Here is a 23,537-nt window from a genome sequence, read left to right as displayed (position 1 = left end):
AGGGCTTACATGGCCAGTGGCCACTGGGCACAACTCCTCTGTCATATTGTCATTTGCAGTATCCAGAGAGAGGAGCAGAGTGAGAGCTCTTACATTTCCTCCTCTCGTGTTTGACAAGTGGGCTTGTTGTAATTTAGTATAGCATACATTTGTCGTGTGGCCTCATATGACTTGATATAGTATGGATGTGAGCTGCCAAGAGACAGACTATTGATAGTGTGCTGACTGTGGCCTGACATACTGCTGCAACCTGAGGCAGCTGCTCAAAGTCAGTTGGCTGAGATGTGACAGAAGAGTTTTCTTGTTATTTTGTATGTACAGCGTTTTGAATTTCAATTATGGATAGCTGTTTCCCTTTATTTTAAATACACCTTTACAGAGGTTATAAAATGCAATAGGATTTCTTACAAAAGTGGTATTATAATAATATTGAGATAGTTTTTCTCTCAAGGAAGTAGGCTACAGTCATATGTCTTTTGTTGCTGGGGCAGAACAAAGAAGCTTTTGTCCCAGTGACAAAAGGTATGGTGTTGTATTTTTTTCTGAGTGTGCTGGGTGTTGTAATCAGATAATTCATATACTGAGCATGATAAATCTCTTTATGGCACCAAGAAATGGCTGTACCTTTATTAACTGCATAGGCCATTGATAATGTCTGTTTTTAGGGTTATTCATCAGCTAAAGTTGCACTGCATGAATGAGGATGTGTATTGATGCCTGTATAGGAAAATTCTTGTCTTCTTTATTTAAAAGTTAAACGTAAACTTGGCTCTCTAATCCAGTATTAAATCTTGTTTTGCCCTTGTTCATAGTAAAATTGTAGTGCAGGTGACATTATATCCTCTGTTGTTATCACTACACTGCTGCTTCTTCCCTTAAACGGCCATGATGAATTTACCACTCTGTTCTGCAGTTTATGACAGATGGCAACTTCAATACCCATCACTGTCTCCTGTATCAGTCTGTAGGTTGGTAGCTGATTTTGTTTTCTTCATTAAGCACTAAATGACCTTTCAGCCGTCTTCTATTACAGGTCAAGACCTATAGAGAGGCACTGATCTAACATCAGGGCGTTGACTTCTGTATAGCCGCCAGTGGTTGTGGTTAACACAGAATGGTGCCCATGTCTTGTACTTGAAAGTAGTGTTTCTAGTAACAATGTCCTTTATGGCCAAAGATGGCGTGAGTAATGACAACAAAGTCGTTGTAATCTTGAAACTTGCTCCCACTGAATCTCAATATCTCAAGAGACACAGGCACTCTGAGTTGTCTTCAGGCTGTACAGAATAGTCCTACAAGGTGGCATCTGATTGAAGATCACCTAGCAGGGACTGCAGGAAACAGCATTACAGGCACTTAAATTTTACTCAGGCACCTCATTATGTGCTCTAAACCAATCACAAAACAATTTCCACTGGTGGGAATGGAGTGACCCGATGAGAGAGAAATGGCCCGAATGCATTCTGAAACACTTTTCTCACTTTTAAAGCCTGTTTTTTTTCCCCCCGAAGATAAACGTCATGACACTGAAACTCTACATAGCAATATAGTTGATGTCCTCTGCCTCAGTTTATGACCTGAAAACGTGATGTCCTGGGGTGTTTCTCTTGCTTTTGGAACAAGCTGAGCTCTCTTTGCCCCCGCGTCGTTCACTTTCTGTGTGAAACCCACTGAGGACTGAGAAGTGTTAGAAGTGCGCTCCAGGAAAATGATCCACTTATTTATAGAGCCTCAATTAGACTTGTTCTCTGGAGGTTCTGCCAGGCAACTGATGAAATCTCCCCCTCTCTCTCCCTTTCTCACTGAATGTCTCTCTCTGTCTCTGTCTTTCTGTCAGTCTGCTCTCCCCTCCCCCGACGATACTCTCTCAGTGCACTATCCCTTGCTGGCCCCCTCCATCACCATACCCCGCACTCAAGTTGTGATGCATTTTATGGGTAGTGTACTTTTGCCCTACATTGCCACTGGGGCTCCACCACAGTTCTATCTTAGCACAGAGCTTGTTGTGGATTAAACACCATCTGAACGGTGAGTTTACCTACTCTGCATGTAGTGCATTGCAAAAATAGTCAGCCTTATCTTTCACTTTGTATTTATTTATTTATTTATTTTTTGGCTCTGTCCATTGCTCTTCTGTGATGTTTGCTTGACAGTGGAACATTTATTGTAACTTATTAAATTTCTAATCCCACAGTTTATTTGCCTTGTGTTGAGTTTCTTATTGCTCCCAGCACGAGCGTGGTTACTCAACAGGTCTTGTGGTATACTCTGTTGTTTTGGAGGAAGCGATTGCGCAATCGTGTCCTGCAGTGCTGGTGTGAGCTACTGTGTCTACCAAGAGCCATATTGCTGTTATGACATTTAGTAGATAATGATTGTGTGTAACGCATTAAAGTTAAATGAGGGGCAGCTCAGTGTAAAGCACACACTTGGATAGTTGCTCCTGTGATGCCTGCTTTGCACCAAATTCCCTGTTTGGCTCTAGTTGCCATCATTCAGTTGTAAGGCATGCAGGATATTACCCACTGACGCACTTTGCCGAGCCCTTTTGTTGGACAATGCTTTGTTCTCCTCAGTGCAAAACGAGAAATAATAGGGTGTATTAAATGCCACTGTGCGTGAAGCAGGGGCAGAGTGCTTTCTTTTTTTTTGCGCATGCGCACATCAAGGTGAAACTTTTGTGATGAAAAGCTTTTCTGTTTGGTATTCTCTGAGAAAGCCTGGGGGAGCTTGGCAAATGTTTTGCAGTTTTATTGTCTGAGTACAGCTTTATTTTTCTCTGACATGACAGTCTGCTCAGCACACATATCCTCATTGTTCATTGCTCGTAATTTCTGTGTGTGTGTGTGTGTGTGTGTGTGTGTGTGTGTGTGAGGCATGTGTGCATCAGAGCGTCCTTAGGGACAACACTTGACACCTGAGTGTATCTACCCCAGTGGTCTTGAGTTTTTTTCAGATGCCTGTCACACTTCAACAGAAAGAAACACGTATTAGAAAAGTCACTTTTATTGCAGCAGCAATTTGAGGCTTCACTTGGCCTTTCAAGTGGCTATCATTTCTCACAAAGGAGGAGGCACGGTGCCAGTCCTCAGAATATTTCTAGTAAATTCCAGAATGTTCTAAAGAGCCATCATGGGCTGTTGTAAAATCAGTGCTGTACAGTGTTTGTAGCCTGACAAGCCCGGCCTGCGCGGATGTATGGAAACTGGAGCCAGAGGCCTAGAGCGAGGGCACAGGATAGAGGGATTAAGCTCTGAGCGTGTGTGTACATTGTGTGTTTGCGTGTATGTGTGAGACACCGACAATTCCGCCAGATGGTGAGCCGCATACCTCCGTGTCAGAGTCCCCATCTCACTGCTCACTGACAGATTCCTGAGAGACCCAAAGCTCTGTAGTGAGACATTATGTGCACATGCATGTACGTGTGTGTGTGTGTGTGTGCGTGTGTGAATGAATCTCTCACACCAACTTCCTAGAGTTGCATCCTGTTTAATAATAGGATAAAATAATAACAAAAATTAAATGTAGGGGACAATATGCTACAGTCTTGCTCTGTAAAAATGAAAAACAAACAACGATTTGTGCACCTTCCCCGACAAAGGAGGGTGAACCTTAACCCGAATGTACAGACTTGCCTGTGTTCTTAATGCTGACATTGAGGCTAATTTAAGTACTAAGCAGGCTGACAGGGCAGTGGCAGGCACAGTGTAGAGGCAGGCATCATCAGATCATGCACCGCCCTGATTGAGTTACCAGTAATCTGCAGGACACAGCACTAAGACACATTCTACCACACCCGCTACTCTGTGTGCATATGTGCACATATTTAGGCTTGAGTGTGAAATGTGTGGAGAATGGGTGGGTGAGCTTTACGAGTTTATATGTGTTGTTTTGGTCTGGCTGGTGTCAGTTTGTTTGTTGGTGAGTGGAGTGTGTGGAAAACGTATCACTGCGTTTAAGGCCTGTCTCTTCTCTCGGCAGGCCTCCCTCCTTAAGTGAATGAGATGGCAGAAAGTGGGGCAGAAGGCGACCTACATCAGAGGCGTCCAGGGGCCAAGGAACAACACAATGGACAGCCAATAGGTAAAAAAAAAACAAAAACAAAACATAACTTTCAACAGAAGACATAAGAATGCGATGTTCTTTTATAGACTAGAGTCAAAACAAGAGAGCAACACTGGACAGATGCACCTCAGTCCAAGCCAAAAAATACTACTTGAAAAACATGTTGTTCCATGTGATACTGCAACATATTTCAAAAGGATGTAGGTATGATAATTTGCTGATATTTATTTGAAAATGTTCACGTTTGGCTCACCTGGTAGAGCGTGTGCCATGTATCAAGGCTCAGTGGACCTACCTCGATTCTGAACCGAGCGCTTTGATGCATGTCATCCCCTCTCTCTCCCCTGCTTTTCCCGTCTCTCTACTGTCACTATCAAATAAAGCAGAAATGCCAAAAAAAAAGAAAGAAAAAAAAAATTCAGAAACGGAAATGTTTAGGTCTGTGTGTGTCAGGCTGCATGTGCATGTTAATCTCCATTCTGTGCTGTCAGAGTCAGTGCTGTCTGTGGATGAGAGGAAGCAGAGGGACAGGGAGGAGCGTCAGAACCTGGTGTTGTGGAGGAAGCCTCTGCTCACACTGCACTATTTTTTTCTGGAGCTACTCATCACCATCAAAGAGTGGATTTGCAGGTGAGATGTGCTGTCCTGAAAAAAACCTTCAAACACTGCCCTGTGAATTTCAGTTTCCTCCCTTGTAATAATATGTCCATTTGAATGGCATACCATATTAAAGAAAAAGTAATTTTAGACTTTAAAGGAAAGTTCTGCCTGTAAGTACTGAGCCCCATAGCAGTCCAAACGCCACTGAGGTTTGTATGAAAAAATGAGTTTAATATTGGACTTTTGAACCCATGGTGCAATTATTGTGCTACAAAAGGCATGAAGTGTGTTGTTTGGAGAAACTGGATGGACATTTTTATTCTTGTTTTTTTGACTCTGATAATATCAGTAGTTTGTGAGAAGGCTGTGATGGAAGCATTTAGCTAACTCACTGTGTGCTTGGTATTCCTGCCAAGTTAAATGGAGTTTTGACTGACAATGTAGAGTGAGTAGATGACTATTTCAGTCTGAACAGTCCCTTTAAGTTGTTTAATGATGCCCAAATTGCACCAGAGCAGATGTGTGGTGTTTGCCTGGGAGTGTAGTTTAAATGCACAGACTAAAAGGTGTTCTGCAGAGCACTGTCAAACAGAAGGACTGGCTTCATAGTCAAAAAAAAAAAAAAACTCTCACTCTGACACAGTCACACACTCAGACAGCAGGTGACCTTGATAGTCACACTGCTTATCATCCCAGTGGTGTCTTCCTTCATAGTTTAGTCTCAAGTCTGAGGCATCAGGAAACCTCTAAAGAAATTTATACGAATTTGTTAATCACTTTTTGCTACTGTCTTCAAAAGTCTGCTTGAGCTGACAAGTTGATGCACAGCCATGGCACCCTGTTTTTTAGTGCGCTTAACCTAGTTATTCCTCGCTGAATGACGACATCCCTCGACGTTTCCTCTCCCAACATCACAGCGAATCAACAGCATCGGCCTCGCAACACGTCAGCATTCTCCTGCACAGCACACATTTTACTCACCTAATAATCCTTGTTGACGCTGACAGTGTAAAAGAAGGTCAGGGTGTACACTCAGGGAGGCCTTCGTGGTTAGCTTAGTAAGGACAACATGTTTATTTTCTAAACTACAAGAGGATGTGGTGAGCCACAAGCACCACGAGCAGTGTTCAGGCTGAGAGAAGCTGCTGTTCACCCACCCTCAAAGCACATGGTGTCTTTACTACTACAGGCAGAGACATGCTAATACACCACAGCTTAGTCTGCTGTGATGCACAGAGAAGTTTATCCTGTGTGTTGATAGAAGTGGTTTATAATTAATAGCTTATGCACAGTGAGCTTTGAGTATGCTGCTCAATGTTATGGCCCCATACTTTTATATATGATGGAAGCTGAATAAAAGTGACAGTGAATTAAAGTGGGAGCATAAAGAGCTGTAGCCCTGCAAAAGTTCATCCACTATGATTAGCCTCAGATAAAAACACAGCCTGCATTTTAACACCATAGTCATTGTCATTTTTTTATTTTATGTATTTGGGGAATAGAGACCAAATGTACCAGTCTGAATACTCTTTGTACATTATGCATCATTCTTCAGTGGCCTGAATCTTTATGTGTTCAGATGTCAATTGTGCTGGTGATTTACATATGATTATAAATAAGTGGATTATTTTTTTTCAGTCTTATGGCACTGTGAGTACAGGCAAGGCATTCCCAAAGTGAGAAACCTGAGGAGCAGTTTTCCTCTCTGTGATACCACAAAGATGCACAGGAAACAGTGTCTCCATTGGCAGTGATCAGGGGATTGATTTTTGTGGACATGCACCATGTTTGCATGAAATGTTTTCCCTCTGAATAATTTAGATTTCCTAACAACCAGAAAATGTTTTCTTTTTACTCCCCAAATAAAGAGTCCTCAGTGAGTCTTACTCATCACTGCCCATGTTCTTTCTTTTGTTGGTGACTCTCAGTAGAGCTTTACATTATGACAAAAACAAAATTGGGGGAAGTAGAGCAAGTTCTGCTTTTCACATCTCTGAGAGACAGTCAAGTACATTCACACTTAAAAAAAAAAAACACTGCGGCAGGACACAGCGAGAACTGTCAAAGTACTGAGATGGATGCAGGACTTGGATGCATTTCAGCATTTGATTGTGATTCAACATAATGAATTAATTAGCTCCTTATTCAGAGCAGTGAGAGGTGTGTGAGTCAGAGTTGGACAGCTTGAGGTTGTTAAAGCCGTGCTTCAAACGCCAAGCTAAACACACTCCAGTCCTCCTTGTAATACTTCCTCACTCGTACTTTGAATACTTGCTCATCTTTTTTTTTCTTCTGTCCTCTAGTTCACAATTTTACTGCCCTCTCTCCGCCCTGCCCCTTTTGCCCCTTCTTGCTCACTCAATCCTTCTCCCTGCCTTGTCCTGTATTCTCATCATTTTCCACCCTCCTCTTCCTCCTCTCCTTGACTCAGGCTCTGGCAGCAAAGACAGACAGCATTTGGCCTACTGGTCCTGTTCATCCTCCTTTCCATTGCCTACCGCATTGAAGGAACACACCAGAAGGTGAACAAATACGTATTGTACATTTTTATAATAGTGTAAAAAAATACATATATGGTATTCTTTTATGTTGTATTTGTTATGTTGTTGTATTTGTAACTTTTATGTGATAATATAATACAGTCACGTATAGGATAGGATGAAACCTAGTCCATTTTACCTGATTTTTTAGCGGTGGAAAAGTGTTTACCAATTAATTTATACTCATTAATTTTTATGAGAGCTAATTATAGTGAACATAATTGAAAATGGTGTGTGTAGGTTATATGGCACTGGGGTCTCTGAAAGGGCATAGGCTACTTTAATTGATTTTTTTTTTTTTTTTTGTAAATTTTGGCGTCATGATGATCTCCGATTGTGGATCATAGTTTATCCACCTTTTAATTCACTGATATAATGGACACACTCAAGCCCTGTTGATACAGCGCTGTTGATTCAGTGCAGCTGGCAGTGCAGCTGTCTATCGCGCAGGTAAGCAGAGGACATGGATTTTAAGATTAGGATGTGCAATAAAGGCCTTAAGAGGAGCCTTGCATAAATGTCATCAGTAACAAGTGCAAGCTTGTATGTGCTGCGTACGTGCGCTCGACAGGCTGGGTTAATTATTACCTTATTCTCACAGAGCTTGATTGTCTGCATGGATTTTACCTGCCCCGCTTATTGTCCACAGATAACTGAGGCTGTACCTCAGCACACCAGTCTGTAGTCTTTGCTAGAACACCTCCCTGTGTTTTTTTTTTTTTTTTTTAATTCCTTTTTTGTATTTTTCCTGTCATTTGAAACCTCCTGTCATAAACAGTGCTTTGTTGGTAACGCTAAACAGCGAACCCCGAGGTGTTGCGTAATCCCTTCACACCAACCACGCAAAACAATCGGCCACGGCTGGCATTGCACTTCCCGGCACCCTACCAGCGGTGAGACACACAGTACGTGCTCTTTCTCTGTTTTGCTGGGTTCCCTGGGAAATGGAGTCCTCTGTCAGGAACATCCCCACCCCCACAGCACCCACCTCCACCCTCCAACACCTCCCTCCTTCTTCTCGTAATCTGCACAATCCATGCTTCCTCTTTTTAAAACAACCTGCCCTGGCTTGAGGAAGGAGGTGTGAAGGGATGGAGTGATAAGTGGTGGAGGACACGGGGGAATAGAAGGAGAGAGAGAGAGAGAGAGAGAGAGAGAGAGGGTGAGAGCAAATTTTTGGCTTGCCTTACTTTGCTAGTTGTGTAAGAGCTGGCTGCCACCAAAAAGAATAATGATGCTGTTCTTCTGTCAGTGCACTGAACACTCCTACCCTACAGCTCCGTCCTCCTTAACTGCTAAACAACACGCTCTCTCTCTCTCTCTCTCTCTCTCTCTCTCTCCTTCTCTCTACCACTCACTTGCCCTCTCCCACCCTTTAAAGTCGTCTCTGTTTTGCAAACTTTCATTCTGATACCTTCTCTCACTCTGGCCCTATCTCTCTCTCTCTGTCTGTTTCTCTCTGCTCCCACCCCCTCCACTCCCACCTCTCTCTCTCTCTCTCTCTCTCTCTCTCTCTCTCTCTCTGATTGTTTTCCTCCTTCTCGGTGCATGTGTCTCTGCCATGTGGTTGACCGTCCCTCTCTCTGGCCCCCACAGTATGTGCGCTACATGGAGAAGAAGGTGCTGTGGTGCGCCTACTGGGTCGGCTTGGGCGTGCTGTCCTCGGTCGGGCTGGGCACCGGCCTGCACACCTTCCTCCTCTACCTGGTAAGAATTTCTGAGACTCCTCTCTCCTTTTGCAAAACTTGCCTCCCTCTCCTCCCTCTCCTCCCCACATGGGTAGTTTATATTTACTTGCCCGTGCATGTTTGCGCCAGAGCTGTATAATAATTGCTGGTGCACTGACGCAGGTCTCAAAGGGAAGTGCTGACGCCGTTGCTGGCTTGCCGAAAGGCGAAATAAGAGCGTTATTAAAAGCTTATGGAGGCTCCTCTCGCGCGTTTGTGTGCGTGTGCGCGGGTGCGTTTGTATGGGTTTGGGCGCACGCACGTCAGAGCGGGGCGGTGTTGAAGCGGTGCTGTGGTAGCCGCAGTGTTTTGACAGGCAGTCCAGGAACAAGCGCACTCACTGACCCCTCTGACTGAGTGCACATGAGGATAAAAACACGCTCCCTCTGTGTCCTCCCTGCACTTTCTTTTTCGTTTCTCCTCGCACTCCTCACTCCCCACCGTGTCGCACATTCTCACTTTCTCTTTTGCTCCCTCTCCTGCTTTTTCTCCTTTTACCTTCCTCCGCTCCGTCTTACTTCCCCTCCCTCCTCCTCCTCTCTCGTTCTGTTTTGCTCCCCTCCTCTCTCGCTCTGAGTGTTGCTGCGCAGTAGACTACTGGATGTGCGTGTGTGGTGTTGTGTTGGGGAGGAGAGGGGGTGCACTGCCAACCGGGGTCCCAAAACATCTGCTTTTCCCTGTCGCTCCGATCCGTCTGTCATCAAGGGAGTTCGCAGTCGCACTCGTGTCCCCTCGCCCAGCGGAGCTGAACTAGAAACTGCGAAGTGCGTGTCCTCCATTCTGGTGTTTTGGAAAGCCAAACTCTGGCTCTCCCAAGTGTAATCTGAGAAATCTGTGTTTTTTTCTCCTCCCCGTGTTGTGGCCCAACTTACTTTTTGTAGAGGTTTTTAAAGTGGGATGTCACCATCTAGTGAGCGCGATGGCTACTGCAGGTCGTAGTGTCATTGGGTTCATGAAGCGTGGGGACTGAGCCTGGCGCTGCTGCTGTTCTGGTCTATATTGGGTCCGACTGATACGGGCTTTGGAAGGCCAATACTGATGCAGATGGTTTTGGATTTTCATGCCCAATAATTACAAATATTCTGTATTTTATCTAGTATTTTTGTTCATTTGTCTCTGAAACAACTTTTGGATTACAACAATGTGACTTTTAATTTCCTCTGTGGATGAAATGTGCTGTATAAATAAAGCTGCCTTGTCTAATAATAATGATAATGATAAATGTAACACTACTGCTACTACTACTACTACTACTACTAATGATGATGATGATGATGATAAAAGTGACAATAATAAAGTAAATAAACTTAACACTATGGTTTGTTGAGGCTGATAATGATATCCAATATCTTCCCACTTACAACAGCCGGTACCAATATGCCTTCTTTTTTAAATTGTAATATAAATGCAGGTTGAAAACCGGTTCAGCTTCTCTGACAGGCCTGGCTTAAGGTGATAGTGTATTGTACACGAAACAATATCACATGTTAATTTTGTTCTACTGCTGATTTGACAGTTGTGTTAATGAGACACTCAGAGAAGTAAATGTCACAAAAATTCCAAATTTGACAATTGAGCAGACGTTGGCAGTAAAAATACGTTTTTGATTGATATTGATATTGTTTTTCAAAGCTAATGTCAGCTGATACTGACAGTCTGCCAATACATTGGTGTGTTGTTAACCTCTGTCATATTTGAGGTGGATGACACTGACTGGCTCATATCCAGTTTTTAATTAAAGGCTAATATTATCCTGATTTACCAGTGAAAACATTTTTTATGGAAGGAACACTCTGATGTACAGTTTCTCTGTCTTCAGCTGTTAGCCTGAATTATATGAGACCAAAAGACAGTGGATCGCTGTTGTGTTTTTCTATGTAATGGAAAAACAGAGCAGAGCTTATGCACAAATTAATGCTAGAGAGGATCAACAAACATGTTATCCTGTTTTGAAGAAACAAGGGCAGGGTCAGTGATTTTCAACAGCAAGTCCAAAACAGTTTGTCACACCCAACCCAAGGGTGAGGGTAGGTTGCCTGTAGACTTGCTGAAAAAAATACTTCTTCACTGGCAAAAACACATCAGGGAAAAGTCCATAGAGTGAAGCAATTGCATTTATTGTGATTTACTCCTCACCAAATCCAAAAGAAATATTTACAGAAATATGTACATGGCAAATTGGCAAGCATGTGTTTGAAATGGAGGATTTACACATCACCCTGACCTTCACTGACTGACTGCCACAGTGTTAAATACTCGTGGCCCCTCCCATTGGAGAAAACCAGCACAATCAATCAACTCATTAGAGTAGGCAAAATACATCCATTCATGCATTAATTCATATTTCCACCATAAAGCAAAATAGATACTTATGTTACCTCCACATTTCTGAACTTATAGGAAAAGTTGAAATGTAAATTGGGCTGTAATTGTTTAATGAGCTTGATGTGGAGTAGCCTTCACATGAAGGGCTGCTGGGCTTTGCTGCCCGGCACTTGCATCACCATTTGAATAAGACAATCAAACTGCTACCGACGACTGCAGTTACTCTGCAAGTGGCACACAAGTACACGACCAGAGAAACCTTAGGGGAGAAGTGGTTACATCTTCTGTTTCATACAGATTCCTGGTATTCGATTCCATTTGTATGCGCTAACCTGGTGAAAAACATCACTATCTATGCATGTGCATACCTTTTGCAGTTTTTAAAAACAATTTCTAACTTGATTTCTCAATTATCAATAAAATGTGCCTCGCTTGGCCAAGGCTGTCAACGCTAACAGTCAGCAGAGGGTGCCAGTGGTCTTTGGGTGTGAATCAGGCACTCTTGGTTCTTGCTCAGGGGTTTGGATGAAAATTGATGCAATACAATAATATTAATGGAAATAATAATCTTTGTTTATACAGCAGTTACAAAATGCTTCACAATTAACAGTGATACCATTCAAAAGACAAATTAATAAAACCAAAAGACAAATCAAGAAAAAAACATTAGGATTAATTAACTTAACAGTAATACAATAAGGTGATAGTAATAACTTGGCATTGTGGGCCAAGCAGTCAATAGTGTCAGTGCTCTGTGTTGGATGTGAAAAGGCATGAATAATAGCAGGGCTACCCATTTTAAAGGCTAATATTCCACTGACAAAATGCTGCACTCACATGGCCCCATGTGATTCTGCATTGTCACATGATTTCCTTTGACCTTCCCCAAGTGTCATCATGTGTCTCTGCTTTGGCTTTCTCCTTCCAAGTATTTAAATCTTTGACTGAGGCTAAGTCTTTCATTTCCTTGCAGTAACACTTTCCTCTCGCGGTGCAGCTCTGACTTGAAGGAATAGAAATTAACAAGTTGCATAGGCCCAAGGTTTTATTTAGTGATGGAACAATATGTTTTTTTTTTTTTTTTTTTTTTTTTTTTTTTAAGGCCAATACTGATATCAAACATCCTCCCATCCATAACGACTGATCTTGATATGCGTTTTTGTAAGAACTGTAATAGAAATGCAGGTGCAAAGACAGGTCAGGTTTTCAGACACACATATCATTTTCATTAAAATATATTTGATATTGTGATTGATACTGTTTACTTCTGAGTCAAACAATCATATCCGCGGGGCTAAAAAGTCACTTGCACGTGTAAGAGTGGAGCTAACCAATTAGAGCCACACCTCAGGTTTTATTCTCCCCACCCTGTTTCACTGACTCCTCAGGTACACCCGTTATCCTGCACCAGGCTCAGCAAACCGTAGCTAGCTTGTTAGTAGTTGTTTGCTCCTCCTGGATATAAATCCATTTTACCCAGGATTATCTTACCATCTAACATTTTATTCGAAGAGGCAAGGGCTGGCAAAATACTTCAGTCTAATATGGATCTTTACCAGCGATGGTGTCAGTCAAGGACTTAGTCACAGCAATTCTACTTCATTGAGGAGTGACTAATTTGAATTAACCAAATATTGAATTAACTAAATACACACACACACACACACACCCACACACACATATATATGTATAGATATATACTATAGATATACACAGACACACACAAAGCACAAAGACGCAGAGGTTGTGATTGGTTCTCTGGATATTGGACACTGACAGGCAGATGAGCTGAAAAGTTGCCTTAGAAGGTAACCTAGTATGGAGTGCCTTTTAAAGTAACAGAAAAAAAAACAACAACAACTTTGAAATGTCTTCCTCATTGAAAATGCTGCCCCAAAAGTTACTGACTTTTAGGAACTCTTGAATCTAACTTGATGATGAAGATACAACTTAAGAATAATTCTAAATAAGAAAATATGCATTTGTGAGTGGGTTTACTATCCCTTTCAAATAATCTTAATTTTTTTTGTGTTTTGTTGCTACTTTCACCGTTGTATTAACTGGCACACTCCTAGAAAAGAAAAGGTCATACAATTGCGTGTTTCACAACTAGCCAAATATTGATGGATTGATGCCGATATTGCTTTTTAAAACTGATATCAGCTGATATCAATGCCAATATATCGGTCTAACCATAGTTTTATTTAAGTTGTTTGAGGTGACATGATGTAATTGTGATTCAGAGCCATAGCCTGTTTTGGGGGAAACAAATTGTGGCATGTTCCATAAACAGCATACATTCACTGTGGTTGGAAGTAATGCAGCTCATATGGTGTTGGGGCAGTGCTGCAAAGCCACCAGTAGAGGAAGGTGGAGAGCCAGTAACATGCCGAGGATCCCAGTCGATGAGCCCAGGACCGAAGTAGCAGCTGTTCTGCTCTCTGACATGATGCCTCCTGTCTGTGAGGCTGCGGGAGATCTCCGTAACCCGGATGGGACTGGCTGGTCGAGAAAGATAAAACCCTGCAACTCAGGCATAGAGAGAAGGAGAGAGAGGGAAAGCACACTTCCTGGCACATGATCAAAAGTTTATCCAGCATTTTATCTAGCATTTTATCCTGCTGCTCTGAGGGAGGAGGTAGTGGGTGGCTGCTACAACACTGACCCTGAAAGCAATAAAATCACACTGGAATACTGTGACATCTTATTTCAAAAGAGGCTGGGATCACCACACACACACACACACACACACACACAGAGAGAACCACAGAACCCTGCACCTGCGGATACATCAGCCGTAACAGTTGTGAAGATCACATTAATGAGTTGCAATAGCTTTAATCTCCACTCAGGTTTTTAAGCATTTTTTTTTTCTAGTGACAACTAGTGTCACCGCTCTCCATAAATCCCCTTTTAACCGAGAAGGGGTTAGCAACGATGAGTGTGACTCTTGAAAGCCGGGGAATGCTGTAAATATTTTAGAAGATAGCTCATCTGAGTCATCCACCATTAAATTACTTTCAGTAATGGCTGTTGCCATTAAGTCATTATGGGCAGCTTGAAAATTGTTGTGCTCAACGTCAAATCAACAGCAACAAAGAATTAAAGTCATTATAATTGAAGCCGTGCGCTTTGCTGTTTACATAATAGCAACCAGGGTAGTCTCTCCTTTCCTCTCTCTCTCCATCAGCTTTCAGCTGTTTTATAAGAGGGAAGTGTACATGTTATATCATTGTGGGATCATAAATGCCCAGGAGCCACTTGGGGAAAAACATTGTCTGTTCATGCAGGATTAGAAAAAAAATCAAGATATGTTTGTAGCTTGTTTATGAGTCATGATTTACAGCCCCTTGTCTTTCAAAAAATAAACCTGTGGCTCATCTAAATAAAGAAACATTCTGTAGTTTTCTATACTCGGTTTCTTTTAGGATCGCAAAATTACAGGTTGCAGAAGAGGTTTGTGTAGAATATACAGATTTTCCCCAGCAAACCCCCTAAAATTAAAGTTTTGGCTGTTGGCAATTACCAGCAGTGCAGCTTTAATTAGCGCCAACTATCGCTGTGAGCGCTGAGCAGGTCTGAGAGTGTGGCTTCCACACACAAGATTGTCCCCTCAGTGCTTGGTTATTGTTACTGTCACACACACACACACACACACACTGCTGTTTAAGCCCATAAAGTTCACTTGCACAGATGTCGTTGCATTGTAAACTGCAGTCCACCCACTCATTCATACCCTGAGGAGAATGTGGGTGTGCACATACTGTAGAGCGAGGGAAACTCGGTCACAGTTTGTGTGTGTGTGTGTGTGTGTGTGTGTGTGTGTGTGTGTGTGTGTGGCAGGATGCTGCCCCCCTGCTCATCTGTCCATTGTGTGGCTATGGCAGCTACAAGTCTCTCTCCAGTCTCAGAAACAATGGATCCTCTTCACGTTCACAGAGACAGAAACCTGGCCTCTTTGTTCGAGCTGTGACTCACACAGTCCGGCCCGTACTGTATGACCTAGTATTTCTGTGTGTGTGTGTGTGTGTGTGTGTGTGTGTGTGTGTGTGTGTGTGTGTTGTGTGGATTACACTGACACACACACAGAGCAAACTTTCCGGCGATGACAAATGTTGATTTTACAGTGACTGTTCGTTGAAATTGACAAGTGTTGATTGGAGCGCGGTTTGTCAACTCGTGGAGCTGATACGGCTCTGGTGCCGCTCTTCAGAAATGAACTCTGAAGGATGTGGACTTTCATAAACACACCAGAACACCGCTGGTTTTTGAACTCCCGGCAATTTCACCTGACACGTTTCTGTGTCAAAGGTGACTTAAGCGTCCCCTGCATTGACCGGAGCGAGAATCGATGCCTTGCACGTCACCGGGAACACGAGTGACACATTGGTATCAAGTTCAGTAGCTCTTTGAAAAGCTGAAAAGCTACTCTTGACTCACCACTGGCTGCTGGTAATGGATCCCTCGCTTTAGCTTCAGCACCTCTTAAATTCAATTTGAAGCCATTCATTTTTAACTACATCTAGATAGTGTGTCAGAGCTTTATCGCCAGTGTTTGATCCTCTCCCCACTGAACAGGCAGTATTACTTACATACCATAAAGATACGTGGTTTGGGAATTTTACACACTGCTGGTAGGCCTCAGTGACTGTGGGCCGCAGCTGCTTGTGAGGGGAATTGTCCAGCATTGTCCTTAAATTCAGCGTACCACAAAGGGAATTTACTTCCTTTGGCAAACAAGCAAATGGCACAATTGTATTCATCCATGATTTATTTAAAAAAAAAAAAAAAAAAAGTAAATTTATTCTCTTCCTCGTAAGGTTGGAGACATGGATCTGCCCAAACGTCTTGAGAATTACTCATCCGTGCTTGGCTCTATGGAGATAAATGCCAGAGAGATTTGTAAATGGGAATGTATTTGTGTGTGTTTGCGTGTGCGGCGTTCCTAATAGCTTCTCAATCTTGACTGTCACACCTCAGCCATCCGAGGCATGCGTCTGTCTGTCTGTGTCTTGGAGGCCCCAGGAGTCCTCTTAATACCAAGCACAATAACCGTTCACAAAGATTCACTCTCTCTCTCACTCACACTCACACACACACACACACACACACACACACACACACACACAGCCCACAGGAAGTAAATCCTCGACCAAAGTGAGCTTAGTGTGTAGCCAGTGTGGAATGGCACCAGTCAACCTTGCCAGAACAAGCCAAGCCAGACCAGACCAAACCAGACCAACAGCAGCCTGACAGCGCCGCTGGGCGAGGACAGAGGGAGTCTGTGCAGGCAGGGCATCATGTAAGAGATGGGTGTCCTGTCCAAGCTTGTTCAGTGTGCAGGTGTTTTGAAATTTAACTGTGTGATGAGATTTATCCATAAGAATTTAGCACAAATACATTTTTTTTTAAGTTAAGCAGCCAATAGTTGATATTTTTTGCTGAAAATTACTCTCCTGTGCAAGAAAACTATTGCTGGAGTAAATCTCTTTTTAAATAAAACGATTCAATAAACAAAATTAACAAAAACAATATTGCAAATGCAGTGTAAAAATAGAGATACTGTGTTCCATATATTTCTAACAAAAAGAGCTTAGAATAACCTCTCTCATGTTGGAGAGGAAAGATGTGGGCACGTCAATATCTGACATTAAAATAAAACAGATATCGGTAAACTGATAAATCATCCGCTCAGCATCACAGTATCGCACATCCTGTTATGGGTCTGTGAATCTGTGGCTGCGTCAGCCTCCTTGTGCTCTTGACACGTTTGTGTCAGTGACTTTAGCCTCCTGTCAGCTTGCCTGCAGCATCTTTATCGGCTAAAATTAAATTCACTTGAAGGCTGAAAATTGACTCATTTGTTGTTCATACACACCCTGACCACATGTTCACAGAGCGGTGGCGCATTGTTCCAAGAAACTCTACTCATCTTGATGCTGTTCTGTTATGATAGTTTTAATTATTTTTACAGCAGTTTCACTGCATTGTATTAAAAGCAATTTACAATATTGCACCATTTTTATATTACTATATGGAATCACTGAGCAGGTTGATTTCTTACCAAATGACAATTTTTAGTTTAACTAATCATAAACTTGCTATTTGCCACATACACACTTTAGCTGGTATTGTGCCAGTCATATAAAAGTAGAAAAGGAGCTTGTTAACTAGTGGAATTGCAGCATGTTGTAAACAGTAAATCAGCTTTAGTAAATACAGCGTGAAGCATTTGATTCAAATAAATGTATCACTCAGTGAAATATATCTTTAAGTAATCCCTTTCAATTTAATGCAACTCAGTGAAGTCCTAACAAATGAGTGCAATATATTGACACACAATTTACTGAGTTCTACCATAGCATATGTGCAGTGCACCAGCAAAAAGAACTTGGAAAAAAAAGAAAACGATTGTATCAAAAATAATTACACAAACTAAAAAATTGTATAGGCCTGTTTCAAATAATTTCCCACTTGGGTATGTAAAGAGTGAGTAGCTCATCTTTCCCACTGTCAGTGGGGGGTCAGAGTGAGTGTTTCTGTCTGCTATTCAGGGAAACGTTTCTGCTCATGCCGCCCATCCAACCTGCAGCATATTCCAGTCTGAGAGTGTGTGTGTGTGTGTGTATGTGTGTGTGTGGGAGTTACCACCCACTTTTGACTCCCCCCACCTTGTGTCTGCTCCATCATGGCCTCAATCCATCGTTTTCCTACCTCCTGCCGAGATCCTGACCAGACCTTCTTCATAACGAACTAACCTCTAATGTTTGTCCTGCAGCAAAGCCCCACTGTAAGAGGCGGTTAACAGGTTCTGCTAGCCGGACCATGTCTAATGTGTTTAAATGACCCATGACAACCACAGGGACCTGTTAATGACTGGACCGTCATGTGGCCGTGGTCGCTCAGCACTGGTCAGTTTATGGTCAGCCATTGCGGTCTGGTTTGGGGCTTCAGAAGTGACTACTTCTGCCACCATAAACTAACAAGAGGAGTCCTCGCCATGAGGTGGTTTGCAGATTACGGACCATGTGTACCAGGGTTTGGCAATTAAACAAATGCATCAAGGATGATGGCAATCCTTTTGCTGATTTTTTTTTTTTTATTATTATTTTGTTTATTTATTTATTTATTTATTTTGGTCTTGGGAGATTTTAAATGAAGTCTAGTGTGAGACACTCATGTGAAAGCGCACAATAATTCTGCTTGGTTTGATTTTAAGTTATTTAGAGCCTAAAGAGAGACTACATTTCCCAGAGATTTCCTTAGAGTGTGCCGGCTTTGTCTCACTGGATGCTCTGTTCCCTGTTGGAAATATACCACCACCTGAGACTTTGCTCTCTGTGTAGCTGGATATGCTGGCGTTCTGTACAAGCCCATTTATGTTGTCGATGTACTTCAGCATTCTTGCTTCTCGCTCTTCTCATGTCGACCCCGCACCTGAAAACAGTAGTTAAATGGCACTGTCGGAAACTTCTCTAAGGAAGGAAGAAACCCAAACAGAATCAGCAAGTAGTCCAATCTTGAGTGCATGAATGGACACAGGCACATTTATGTAATCGTGACGCTGTTCACGTTGTTTCAGATTTCATGTTGTGCCTCACCAAATTACATCACTGCAACCACACAGTATCTGTTTCTACATGAAGTATGAGCCGTCAGTTATGCTATGATTTTAAAATGTAAAAAGGCCCCTTTCTTGCACATTTAACCGCTACATTGCAATGCAAATCATCCCGCCTACACTGTGCACACACTGCATATGTGTGTGTCCGTCCAATTAATATAAATGAGAATACCACACTTATACACAGGGTCATATACAAAGAATAGTATTTTTTTTTATGTTGTCAAGAATTTAGCAGTCCTTGTTTCTTATAACAATGGTGCTTAATTGTGGACCAGTTCTTGTCAGTGTGACAGCTCTCTGCGGCGACTGTTGGCCAACCAGTTTTCACATCCTCCTTATGTGGGCGTACTGACTCACACGCTGTTCTGCTGTGGCACAGAGAGGAAACTCCTTCATGCCATTTTCACAGTCAGCACGTGTTCTTTAATATGGGCCATCATCTTTACTGCCGTGCTCAATGCCACACTCCCTGTGTCTTGTTTAGTGTAGAAATTAAAGGAATACTTGAGTTCACTCATAACCTACTCACTGATCATGTCAGTGGAAACTCCTCTGAAGCACATGGAGCCACACGGAGCACAGCGAGTTTGTCCCTGCAGCTCATCTCAGCCCCTCCACACACTATTGAAATTAACAACACCATCTTTTCATACCTGAAAAAAAAAATCTGAAAATGTCCATCAATTTGTTTCCCATACACAATGTGCAGCACAATGTGAAAAAAAGTGTTTTGGAGCTAAACAGTTTCACCATTCATCCATTTAAAAGTGATTGTGCTTTTAAATTTAGTGCTGTGGACTCTCTCATCACTTTTAAAAAGATCTGTTCAGGTTTGCCTTTGTTTAGCTTTTATGTTCTTTGGAATTTAATTTATTTTTGCATTTCTGTTTCTTTATTCTTATTATGTGTTAATAACAATTTCATTTTTATTTCATAATGTTTTACTCACTATTGTTGTGTGAAGCACCTTGTGACCATTGAGTGTGAAAGCTATTTAAAAATATGTATTTACTTACTTACTACTGTGGGTCCTACAGCCCCACTGTTTGAGCATATAATCTGCGTTTTCATAAAGCATCAGTGAGCAAAATTAAGTTAATAAATTAAAGTAAATGAACTTTTGGACTCACAGCGTAATTGTTCAGCGGCAACGAACTTGAATTATTTTGCATAAAGAGCTTGGAGAAATGTGTGGACATTTAAAAAGATGAAAAAGATGATACACTGTTAACTTTAGTCTGGTAAAAAGCTGAGATAGGACTACAAAGGCTAACTCGCTGGCACTCCTACGAACTTCAGATGAGTTTTGACTGACATGGGGATGAGAGGAAAATTACTGAACTTTCATGTTACAGTGATGTATTGATTTAAATCTTACATGCCGACAGTGACATTTTGGTTATTTTAGCTCTGTATTTCATGAGCCCTCATCATCACGCCATGCCCATTACACTATTGATGATCCTTACCACTCCTTACAGTGATATATCATTAACAGACACACACACATATACTTTAGCGCTGGATCCAGAGTTTGTGTCTCCTCGGAGTCTGTGTTGATGTGCACATCCTCAGGGCTGGGGATCCCACTCGTTTTGGAGGCCAGGCGTTGGTTTCCGCACGTCGCCACAGGAATGCCAGCAATGTTGCCTCCATTGTGAATCCCATCGGACCGGAGAACGGAGCCTTGCACGTCTGTCAGTGCCGGCTCCACCTTCATCTGCAGACATCATCAGCACTAGACTGAAATCTAAGCAGAACTAGCAAGAAGGTGGAACAGTTATTTCAGCACTTGGCATTATCTTGGTTACGATACATGGCTTATGAGGTGGGACGCGGTGTATGTATACATGCGTGAGAGAGAGGCTGACTGTTTGAGGGCAGGGCTGCAGATTAGCAGTGAGTCACCTGGACGACATGACAGGATCAGGCTTTTGTGTAAGGTGAGAAGCTGTGACACAGCATTCGCTCTCTAAAACAGAGCGAGAGAGAGAGAGCAGCTATACACTCAGAGTCACGCAATGCTCTGTGTTGGCAGGCGGTCTGTGTGTGTTTGGTAAACATACCTGAGCTCGAGCTGGAAGGTGTGATCCAGAGGAATACAGCCTTGTCCCGGCCACACATACATTCTCGAGGAGTCTCTGCATAAAAAGTGTGTGTATCAGAGCAGTGCAATCCCAGTGGGGAGGATATGAGGCTGGGGAGTATCCAGTCTGACTGGGTCAGGCCTGGGAGTTTCCTGTCTTTTCCTTTGGGTCACTAAAGCTTTTCTCATTTCTTTTCGTAGTTTTGTAGAAAAATGGGAATAGACATCAGAGGTTTCTCTAAAACCACAGAGGCCCATGAAAAACCCCATTAATACCATTAACACCATTAATCCATGTGATGAAACTGCAGTTCCGCAAAAGTCTATCCCCAGCTGTCAACCCCTGACCCCGCTGTTCGGTGATGTACACAGAACCTAATCTGTGTCATCTTCGAGGCTAGTGTGTTTGTCCTGGAGAAGACGTTGCCGTTTCCTGTTGCCTCACACATTCTACTGTCCTGCCCTTTCCTGCTCTGTCGTGTCCCGTCCCGTCTGGTCCTGGCCCATCCTGTCCCAGCTCCGGAAGTGCCAGCCCCACCCGGGGTTGCCACATTGCCGTTATGGCGGTGCGCTTTCGTAATGCCAAACTGGTCCAGTGATTCGGAGCTATAGAATGTGCGTCACTGGGAGCACCCCTCCTACACACACATACGCACGAGTGTAAACACACAGTGAAGCAGGCCGAGTACACATCATGTGCTTACATTGGCACACACCACGGGCTTGCCTTTGTTTGTAAGGGTTAGAGAGTTACACCAGTGTTATTGACTTGTTTTACAGCCTCTGTCATTTAACCATCTAGATCTTTTACTGTGTAGCGTGTAGTTTGAGTTGTTACAGAGGCAATGCAAAGTCCCATGACCTTTTCTTCCTCATAGCATCCTGTTCAAAATTTCTACCAAATATTCTGCTGCCAGACGATGCTATCAACCTTTCAGCCATAAGGAGTCAGTGTTAACTGAGCAGCAGCAGCTTGCACAAACAGCTTCCTTCTTCCTTTCAGACAAGAGCTGATAACTGACAAGTGTGTAGCAGGAATACCACAGTTTTCTCAAGAACTGAGTGCTTTGCATTTTACATTCAGTATCTACTGGGCACAAGTCTGTTCAGCAAGTCAGTGCTCATTTTATTATCTGTAACCTAAATGGGAGATTAAATTTCCTTCCGAAGTAGTTTAGTAAGAGCAAAATTCTTCCCTTTTAATAATAAATGACTGTAACTTTTAGGAGGAAGCCGAGGAATAGTAAATTAGCTGTGTTTAAAATAATCAGTGTTCAGTTAAAGAATTTAAAGTTAACCTCTTCAGCTCTGCCGCTCCCATGGGTGGGTTTGTCCAAGAGATCCGCAGGTATCCAAAGATACCAAATAAGTCCTGTTGAATTACAGGGAAATGTGTATGAAGTGGTGCACAAGGCATTTACACATTTTTTGTATTTTAATTTGTTGTAATGGTGCAGCCATAAAGCAAATTAGGGTTTGAATTATTTCACTCAGTATAAGTGTGATGCAGCTTTAATGAACCATCACAACCAGCAGGTACAGAATAAACATGTGCCATTGTGACAGAATATGTTAAAAATAAATAAATAGATAAATAAATAAATAAAATAAAAAGTTTTTTTGTTTTGCTCTTACTTAAATTCTACCTACGGGGAAATTTAAATGAAAATCTGAGTTAAAGGGGTTAAAGTGAATTGATAAAATCTGGTACCTAAATATTGCTGATGTGCTGCACTGAAGATTTACCCTGCTGATAATGTTCTCACAGTATTGTGTGTGTGTGTGTGTGTGTGTGTGTGTGTGTGTGTGTGTGTGTGTGTGTGTGTGTGTGTGTGGACAGGCCCAGGAGTGTCTCTGTGCTCTGTGGCATTGTCGATCCTGGAAGTCTTGTTTCAGGGCTTGCCGAGTCAAGAACACGAAGCTGGCAGCTCAACAAACGTTCCCCACACACAAGAAATCCACCCTGTGCCTCCCCTCCTTCCTTCTATTTCTCGGTTTTCTCACTGGAAGCATAATTAAAACGACTAAATAAACAAGCGCCATGAAATGTAAACCAGACATGGCTCTGTCAAAGACGGCAGCTCGAAGCGTGCCCATTCATCTGTCCATCATTTTCTACTCGCCGCTCCAATTTCCCAAAGCAGCAGCGATAGTCTGACATCGATGATAAATTCTGATTCAGACACCTCTCCTTTTTCGACCGTTCTTCATTATCAGTGCGCCTGGCTACATTCATAGTGTGTGTGTGTGTGTGTGTGCGTCATTGTGTTATTGGAAGCAACAATACGTATTTTCATATTCTTGCCAGTCTTTAGTCTTTGACATATTTTTTGACCAGGTGCACCTGTGTGTGTACGTGTATGTGTGGGCGCAATGGTTTCCTCTCATCTTTTGTTTCCATCTTTGATCTTTTCTTGCCCGGAGCCCTTGATGACTCCTAAACATTTCCCTATAACCTTTCCTCTGCTGCCTGCCTCACACAGCCCCTATTTGAATCATGCAGAGTGGAAGTTATAGGATGTGTTTGCCTCTCATGCTAATGAAAAATGTAATTTACCATGAAAAGC

General features: G+C 42.5%; 1 protein-coding gene across 3 annotated transcripts in view; it reads left to right on the top strand.

Annotated features, from left to right (window-relative positions):
* The window catches only part of LOC115371335 (vacuole membrane protein 1-like), a 72,833-nt gene that overhangs the window by 7,770 nt on the left and 41,526 nt on the right, over window positions 1-23,537 (top strand). For 2 of the 3 annotated variants that reach the window (XM_030068641.1, XM_030068643.1), the window contains exons 2-5: window positions 3,982-4,083; window positions 4,557-4,695; window positions 7,097-7,187; window positions 8,802-8,912. In XM_030068641.1, the coding sequence (XP_029924501.1) occupies window positions 4,005-4,083; window positions 4,557-4,695; window positions 7,097-7,187; window positions 8,802-8,912 (420 nt within the window). In that variant the 5' untranslated portion in view covers window positions 3,982-4,004. Of the gene's footprint in view, window positions 1-1,858; window positions 2,029-3,981; window positions 4,084-4,556; window positions 4,696-7,096; window positions 7,188-8,801; window positions 8,913-23,537 lie in introns of those variants that run through there. The other variant, XM_030068642.1, reaches the window with a different exon arrangement.

The sequence above is a fragment of the Myripristis murdjan genome, chromosome 14, assembly GCF_902150065.1.
Source record: "Myripristis murdjan chromosome 14, fMyrMur1.1, whole genome shotgun sequence".
NCBI lineage: Eukaryota > Metazoa > Chordata > Actinopteri > Holocentriformes > Holocentridae > Myripristis > Myripristis murdjan.
This window is presented reverse-complemented; position numbering and strand designations above follow the sequence as displayed.